The sequence below is a fragment of the Giraffa tippelskirchi genome, chromosome 11 (genome assembly GCF_054371585.1).
Source record: "Giraffa tippelskirchi isolate mGirTip1 chromosome 11, T2T-mGirTip1v1.2.pri, whole genome shotgun sequence".
NCBI lineage: Eukaryota > Metazoa > Chordata > Mammalia > Artiodactyla > Giraffidae > Giraffa > Giraffa tippelskirchi.
The window spans coordinates 124218525-124227237 of NC_137285.1; the positions used below are offsets into that span (position 1 = coordinate 124218525).

The window sequence follows — 8713 nt, forward strand, 5'->3', positions numbered from 1 at the left end:
CCTTTAAAGCCCAGCAGCAGACATGCCTTCTCCAGAAGCCCTTCCAGGTGGACCCATGACCCCAAGGCCTGAGCTCTCCCTCCTAGGCCCACCCAGAGGGCAGGAACTGAGATCCAAGCCCTATCCTGGGGCTGACACCTTCAGGAAGTCCTTGGAGCTGCTCCCATTCTTGGGACAGACACCCTGGTGGGGGGAGAGGTGACCGCAGGAGGTTGTCCTGGGAACCCAGCGGTGCTGGACTGAAGTCCAGGCATCCTTACCCTCCTCAGCTGCAGCACAGCACAGATCAGACCAGGACATCCACCCTCTCAGCTGGCACAAGCGATCTCCTGGCACAGACTTGAATAAGCTTGTGCACAACTGACCAAGTGTTTTGTTTTTAAATATCTATTTATTTATTTGGCTGCACTGGGCTTAGTTGCGGCACGCAGGGTCTCCACTGTGGCATGCAGGATCTTTAGCTATGGCACGGGGCTCTCTAGAGCACGCAGGCTCAATGGTTCCTGTGCTCCGGCTTAGTTGCCCCGTGGCATGTGGAATCTTAGCTCCCCAATCAGGGAATCAAACCCACATCTCCTGCAGATTGGAAGGGGGATTCTCAGCCACTGGACCACCAGTGGTTTATCGACTGATCAAATGTTTATTGGCAGTTCAAACCTGAATTTTCTCAGTTGGGTCTAAACTTTTGGCCCTGCCAGAGTCACACAGTGGGTAGGCACCAAGATAGAATGAGAACCTGGACCTCAAACTCATGAGCAGGGATCTTCCCCTGCACCATTCTGTCCCCGCTCCCCTATTTGCCTCCTCTGCTCCAAATGAAAGCCCGTCTCCTCCAGGTCACCCCCTGAGTACTGTCTCCACCACCAGAGCTGGCCCCCTTGGGACAGCAAGGAGCCACAGCTCCTCCTCTGATTGTCCTAATAGCTGGTTCAGTGGTGAGGAGCGGCTGGGGGGAGGGCTGACACAAGCAGGGAGAATGCACCCAGGTGAGTTCTTGGGGCATCAACTCTACACCCACAACCTACACCCCTCACTCCCAGGGAGCTCTGTGCAGTGTAGAAGGGATTAGTGACTGCTACATGGGGGAATGTGGGAGGATCTGATGGCACGCTCAATGCGTGCTTGTGAAGAGAGGGAAGGAGGAAGGGAGAAGGTGGCTGAGTGAGTGAGTGCCTAGGTGGATTGTCAGGAGTGAGCTATTGAAAGAATGAAGAAAGGGGGGATAAGATTGGGATTGACACCTATACACTATTGATACTATGTCTAAATAGGTAAATGATGAGAACATACTATGTAGCACAGGGAATTCTGCTTAATACATTGTGGTTACCTGAATAGACAGAAGTCCAAAAGGAAGGGGATACATGTATACATATGACTGATTCATTTTGCTGTAACTAACACAACATTGCAAAGCAACTATACTCTAATAAAAATTAATTTAAAAATCTAAAAATATCAAACCCCCCCCAAAAAAAAGAATGGAGGGATGGGTGAAGGAGTGACCCAAAAGATGGGTCTGGGTGTTACAGCTGAAGTGTTAGTCACTCAGTTATGTCCAACTCTTTGTGACCCCATGGACTGTAGCCCACCAGGCTCCTCTGTCCATGGAATTCTCCAGGCAAGAATACTGCAGTGGGTTGCCATACCTTTCTCCAGGGGGATCTTCCCGACCCAGGAGTTGAATCTGGGTCTTCTGCATTGCAAGGAGACTTTATCTTCTGGGCCAGCAGGGAAACCCCTATTACAGCTAAAGAGGGCACAAAAGTTCTGTAATCACCAAACTACCCATTTGATAGATGAGAAGACTAAGAGAGGGTCAAGGAGAAAGGAAGCTGCCAGATCTGTGGGGCTGGCTTTCCACCAGCAGTCTCTGTCGTCTCCACCTCTATCTGCATCTTCATCACCCAGTTTCTTCTGCTGGGGTGAGGAGGGTTCCGGGAAACAGAACTTTTCTCCGCCTCCTTGCTCCTTAGATTCAGTTTCCATCAGGCTTTGGTGTGGAGGGCGGCGGGGAGGGGGCAGCCCCTGCAGGGGCTATTTCAGTCAGAGACAGACGTGGCAGGAAACAGAGGAAGCTGCCCTTTCAGAGGTGTTACAGCCTGGACTGAGAGCAGAAGAGTGGAGAGCTTCATGTCTGGCCTCTCCTTGACCCAACACACTTGGGGCCACCACGGCATCCGTTTCGGGGACAGGAGGCTGTGTGTGAGTGTTGGCGCATCTCGGGGGGCATGGGCCAGGGCGGAGAGGGGAGCGGGCAGGCAGGCTGGGTCCAGCACTGACCTCAAGAAGATCCAGGATTTGGGCAGGGGGGTCGTGCAGGGAGGAAGGGACTCCACCCAACTGGGGGATCAGAAAAAGGAAGAAGTAAGCTTAGATCTGAAGCTTGATGGACACTGGGTTTTGACAAACAGAGATGGGTTAAATGGCACTTTGTGTGGAGGGCACAGCAAAGATGGGGAGGCTGAAGAGGAAGTCTGCATCTGGGGCTGTGAATGGCTGTGTGGCGGTCTCCGGCTTTTGAGAACAGTGTGGCAGGAGAGGAAGCAGCAGAGTGAAGCACTTCATCTGGGTGCTTCAGGTGAGGCTGGAGGGCTCGGCAGGAGCCTGAATGTCAGGTCAAGAGCCTGAGTTTTCCTCCAAAGGGCCAAGGGATCCAGGAAAGGAGAGCACCTATTATAAAGCACCACCCCCTCTCCAACCCCCACCCCCTTCACACACACATGCTGCAGACAGAGCGGCTGGAGCCCAGGAAGAGGCTAGGGTGTGGGCTGGTCCAGGGGAAAGAGCCTGTGTCAGCTGCTGCCTGGAGGCAGGGACCACACAAGCCCTCCCTGGGGAGCAGCTCTTGCCAGGAAGTGGAAGAACCGCTCACCCCTCCCAGGTCCTCAGACTGCTGAGTGGATCAGGAAGCCAGGGTGACAGTCAGGCCCACCTTTCCCGGGGGCAGACCTGAAGGCTTGCCTGGATCTCCTCGAGCAGCCTCTGCCTCCTTCGGAGAGGACCGGTCTCGCTGGGGAGTGGGAGGCAGAAAACACCCAGAGTAGGAGTGGGATGAACTGGGAGATTGGGACCGACATTACCATGTGTAAAATACATAACTGATGAGAACCTACTGTATGACACAGGGAACTCAACTCAGTGCTCTGTGGTGACCTAGATGGGAAGGGAATCCGGAAAAGAGTAGACATATGTATAAATAAGACTGATTCACTTTGCTGTACGGCAAGAAACTAACCCACCATTGTAAAAATTAATTAAACGGGGGAAAAAAAAACATCTGGAAACTCCAGTCACATGAGTCAGAACGCTGTCTCTCAGGGTCGTGTCTGAGGGCAACAGACCTCCCCAAAGAGAGTTCAGGGGCACAGCACAGTTCCTTCTGCCCAGTTCCTCCTCCTCACCACGACCTTCTGTCCTAGCAGGCTGTTTTCTTCTTGGACTCTGCCTGCTCCCGCTTCCTCCCCACCTGGGGTCACCCCAGGGGGCCTCTCACCCCTCTCCACCCATGCAAATCTTCTTCAACCACCAGGGACTTGCCCCATCCTTCATCCTTCTCTGAAAATGTCTTCTATCCTATGTCTCACAGTGGTCTCCCCCTTTAGATTGATATATGTATATGAATACGTATATGTGTATGCATGTATCTATTTATGTATTCACCTATCTACATCTATACACTGTGCCCCATGCAGTGAGCAAGTAGTGAGTACCCATTAAATGTCTGGCATGTGAAACCATGAATACTGGAGTGGATACCCTTTCGCTTCTCCAGGGGATCTTCCCAACCCAGGTCTCCCGCATTGCAGGCGGATTCTTTACCAGCTGAGCCACAAGGGTAGCCCCATGTGAAAACAGGAGAAAGAAACAATGGCCGAAACAAATGAATGAAAAGATGAATGAATGAACTTTCTCTTGCCTGAACTAATCTTGACTTCTTGGCAACAGTGGGGGGACCACTGTCCTTCCTCCTCTGGCCTCCACCTTGTGCTTAACTGATTAGCTGGGTGCCCCACACTCCCAGCTCAAGGACTGTAGCCCCAGGAAGAATGTTTGATAATTAAAGGTGATGTGGTATACAGACTAGAAAATCCAAGCTTCATCATTTTTCAGTTACCCAGAATCTGGGGAACTTTGATTTCATTGAAATCAAATTTTAAGTTGGGAGAAATTAGTTTGGGGAGTTATGTTTTACTCCAATATAACTTTTAGACATCTTATAACTTTATTAGGTATATTCACATTAAGAGTAGCTCACACTTGCTTGTGCCAGGCACTGATCCTCACGACAAAACTATCAGGCGGGTACTGTTTTATCCCTTTTTATAGATAGGGAAGCCAAGCACAGGTGTTCATTAATGGGCCTAAGGTCACACAGCTCACATGTGGCAGAGCTGGTATTTGAACCTGGACATCTGGACCAGAGCCCATATGCTCGGCTTCAACCCTCTACTGCTCTCTGAGTGTACTGGTAGGACTTCATGTTTTTTTCTGGGCCTCAGTTTCTCTCATCTGTAAAATAGGAGAGGGGGTGATTTGAATCACTATCCCAAAGGTTTTCCCTTATAGGACCATTGGATTAAAGTTGTGAATTCTCTCTGGATGTCAGTAAATATGGAAATGCCATTGGGCAGGTGAGTATCAACAAGTCAGACTGATCCCAACTGGGGACCTTTTAAAGCATTTGTGCAGCTGGCTCCCCCAAAACTCAGCCTGAAGGAACGAGTGGAAGGACAAGGTGTAGGATACAAAAGCATGGCATGGTGTTTATTAAGCATACTGTGTATCAGGTCTATAACAGTTTTACTGACAAGGACAAAGGCCCAGCAAAGGCAAGCAACATTCCCTAGGTAGAACAGCATAGAAGTAGAGGAGCCAGGATTTGAACCAGGCCTGCCTAGCTCTGAAGCTAGATTTATAACCTTTCCACTCCATGTCCATGGGTCATGCTAAGTTGCCTCCTCTTAGACAGGCAGTTGGGTTCTGGCTCTGGCTCTCCTAACTCTGAGATTGAGCAGTCAGTGCCTCTAACTGCGTGTGCCTGGATTTTCCTCTCTGTAAAGGAGCTGTATGCTTAGTAGGTCCCTCAGCCATCTGCCTTTGTGAGGAAGCTCTTTTCTCTGTGGCCACCAGAGGGCACTGTGGCCTCAGTGGCTTTACCAGACCGGCCTTTGTAGCCTCAAGTCCAGTGGAAGAACATAGGGAACTCTTAAATCACCTCCTTCTTTGCAACTGAGCGTGCATATATGCAGATCACCACCTTCCCCCCATTTTACAGATAAGTAGACTGCAACCAAAAGAAGGCCCATGGATTTGGAAGATGGAGTCCAGGCTGAGAAGGTGAGCACAGCCCTTAGCCCAGAAGTGTGACATTCTGCTAATATTGATTAATTAATTACAGGGTCTTCCCTGCCCTGGGCCCCAGTTTGGGCTCTCAGACACAGACCTGGCTGGCACTTCTCTTTAACAGCTTTTCAGTCTGTGGGAATGTGGGAAAGAGATAGACAGGCAGGCCCACCATGACTACCATCCCCAAACTCCAGGGAGCCCAGGGAAGCCCTGCCTAGCATGATTTAGAGCCTCTGACTACATGACATCCTGAGAGATGGGTGCATCTTTCCCCCATTTTCAGATGGGAAAACTGAGACTCAGGTAAGTTATTAATATACCATGTCACTCGACCAAAGTGATATAACTAGTAAGTAGCAGAAAGTGAAAAATGAAAGTGTAAGTCACTCAGTCATGTCTGACCCTTTGCAACCCCATGGACTATAGCCTTCCAGGCACCTCTGTCCATGGGATTCTTCAGGCAAGAATGGAGTGGGTAGCCATTCCCTTCTCCTGGGGATATTCCCCACCCAAGGATCGAACCCTTGTCCCCCGAACTACAAGGGGATTCTTCACTGTCTGAACCACCAGGGAAGCCCAGTTGGGATTCAAACCAAACTCTGTCACTCTCCTCTTACAGAGGAGCCATTTGACTAGCATTTTGAAGGATGAATAGAAATTCATCAGGAAGGTTGGTGGCAAATGAATATTATAGAAAGAAAATGAATTGGATTTCTCTCAAGTTTGAGCTTTATTGTATTCCGGATTTCATGAAAGTAAGGGCTGTGAGGGGCTTTGGTGGGGTGGTGAGTATCAGAGATGGTCCAGGTGGGGAAATCAAGGCCCAGAGAGGGACGGGGGCCTACTGGGTAGTCCACAAGTGTGGTCACTGACAGATCGTGTGTTGCTCCCCCAGCCTCTCTGGATGTAGGAAGCCCAGTTGAACAGGCATGGCATGGGACAATGGCACAGGCCAGGCCCTGGACGCACCGCCCACCAACTGCGTCTACCGAGAGAACTTCAAGCAACTGCTGCTCCCACCCGTGTACTCGGTGGTGCTGGCGGTTGGCCTGCCCCTGAATGCCTGTGTCATCGCCCAGATCTGCATGTCCCGCCGGGCCCTGACCCGCACGGCTGTGTACACCCTGAACCTGGCCCTGGCTGACCTGCTGTATGCCTGCTCCCTGCCCCTGCTCATCTACAACTACGCCCAAGGTGACCACTGGCCCTTCGGAGACCTCACCTGCCGCCTGGTCCGCTTCCTCTTCTATGCCAACCTCCATGGCAGCATCCTCTTTCTCACCTGCATCAGCTTCCAGCGTTACCTAGGCATCTGCCACCCTCTGGCCCCCTGGCACAAGCGTGGTGGCCGCCGGGCTGCCTGGCTAGTGTGTGGGGCTGTATGGCTGGCCGTGACAATGCAGTGCCTGCCCACTGCCCTCTTTGCCTCCACAGGAATCCAGCGGAACCGCACGGTCTGCTATGATCTGAGCCCGCCCGCCCTGGCCACCCGCTACATGCCCTATGGCATGACCCTCACGGTCATCGGCTTCCTGCTCCCTTTTGTCGCCCTTCTGGCCTGCTACTGCTGCCTGGCCCGTCGTCTGTGCCGCCAGGATGGCCCAGCAGGGCCAGTGGCCCAGGAGCGGCGTGGCAAGGCAGCCCGCATGGCTGTGGTGGTGGCAGCTGCCTTTGCCATCAGCTTCCTGCCTTTCCACATCACCAAGACAGCCTATCTGGCAGTGCGTTCGACACCTGGTGTCTCTTGTCCTGTGCTGGAGGCCTTTGCAGCAGCCTACAAGGGCACACGGCCCTTCGCCAGTGCCAACAGCGTGCTGGATCCCATCCTCTTCTACTTCACCCAGAAGAAGTTCCGCCAGCGGCCACATGAGCTGCTACAGAAACTCACGGCCAAGTGGCAGCGACAGGGTCGCTGAGTCCACCAGGGCAGGACACCTGGGGGCAGGCCAACCATTGTGTTCGCCACTGTGACTGGGGCACCAGAAATTCCACCAGCTGCAAAGCATGCAGAGAATTAGAGCTTAGCTCAGCTGGGCATAGACTGAGGCCCTCACAGACCTCAAAACTTCAACAACTATTTATTAAACCCTTTTTCTGGACCAGGCTCCACGGGTACAGAGAGAGACAAGCCTGGGCCTGGTTCTCCAGAAGGCCCCAAGAAGCCATGGAGAATTCAGAAGTCATGTCAAGCTTCTCACAAAAATACAGTATAACATGTACTATGATTGAGGAGTATGCTGCATACTTTGGAGTCACCAATAAAGGGAGTAAAAGAGATGCGAGGCGGAAGTGAGAGCTTCTGGGAAGGGCCATTTGACCTGGGTTTTGAAGGATGAATATGAGCTCTCTGGGGGGTATGTGCTATGTTCTAGTCATTCAGTATATCTTTACTGACACCTTGTGCTTGGGCCTGATTTGGTTCTGGGGCCCCAGGAAAACCATCTCAAGCCCAGCCCCATACAAGCTCTCAGTTACTGGAGGTGCAGACACTGACACAGTCATACCAAGACTGTGACAGAGGGAGGCATGGATGGGGGGCAGGGGTGACCAGAGGATGCCCATGACCCAGTCTAGGAGTCTCTCGAAGGGGGATGGGAGTGAGGGCATTTGAACCAGATGTTGAAGGCTGAGTGGGAGCTCTGCAAATGGAAGTGGAGAGCAAGTTAGTACAGCCTGGGCCATCCCTGTGCTAGGCTCTTCCCTGGCAGATAGGCAGAGAGCTGGAGTGGAGGACATGCGGCCTTTTGTGTGTGAAGGCTGAGAAAATAAGAGCCGTCTCGTGGCCACCTTCCAGACAAGAGTGGGGAAGGTGCTCCAGGCTGTGGGGGCTCAGCAGAGGAATCAGGGAGCTCATTTTAGAAGGGGTGGGGCTTGAGCTGGGAGGGATCTAAAAGGCAGAGTGGAGGAGGGTGCTCCTGGTGGAAGGCACTGTGTCTACAAAACCCAGAGGCAGAAATGCGCCAAGACTGATTATAAAGCACCAGTGAGTTTCAGATAAGCCTGGGCTTGGGTGTATGGAGGGGGGTGGCAAGAAATGGAGCTGGGTGGGACTAGGGCATTAAATGCCAGGAAGAGCCCAGATCCCACCGGTCCTCCACTCGCCCTTCCAAATGTGCCTCTTTCAGGCTCAGGGTAGCCTTGGTGCCTGGGGACACCTCCACCAGGGCCCCCAAGTGAGGGGAAACAGACCTTCAACACTGCTTCATTCTTAAAGGAGAAGTCAGCAGCTTGAGGAGATGCAGGGCTATCCCCAGGGTCACTGGGAGGCTGCTACATGGAGATCCCATGGCCCGGAGCCTGCAGATCAGCCTCGGGACAGACTGCTTCTTCTAGGTTCTACCCCTGCCCTCTCATCTCCATCATT

At 52.3% G+C, this 8713-nt stretch overlaps 1 protein-coding gene across 24 annotated transcripts in view; it reads left to right on the forward strand.

Annotated features, from left to right (window-relative positions):
- Nucleotides 1-7626, forward strand: part of P2RY6 (pyrimidinergic receptor P2Y6) — a 32514-nt gene extending 24888 nt beyond the window's left edge. For 16 of the 24 annotated variants that reach the window (XM_081539084.1, XM_081539085.1, XM_081539093.1 and 13 more), the window contains 2 exons: nt 5279-5340; nt 6245-7626. In XM_081539084.1, coding sequence (XP_081395210.1) covers nt 6279-7265 — 987 coding nt within the window. In that variant the 5' untranslated portion in view covers nt 5279-5340; nt 6245-6278 and the 3' untranslated portion in view covers nt 7266-7626. Of the gene's footprint in view, nt 1-2070; nt 2206-2450; nt 2582-4569; nt 4635-5278; nt 5341-6244 lie in introns of those variants that run through there. The other 8 variants (XM_081539096.1, XM_081539104.1, XM_081539102.1 and 5 more) reach the window with 4 other exon arrangements.
- The last annotated feature ends 1087 nt before the right edge of the window (nt 7627-8713 follow it).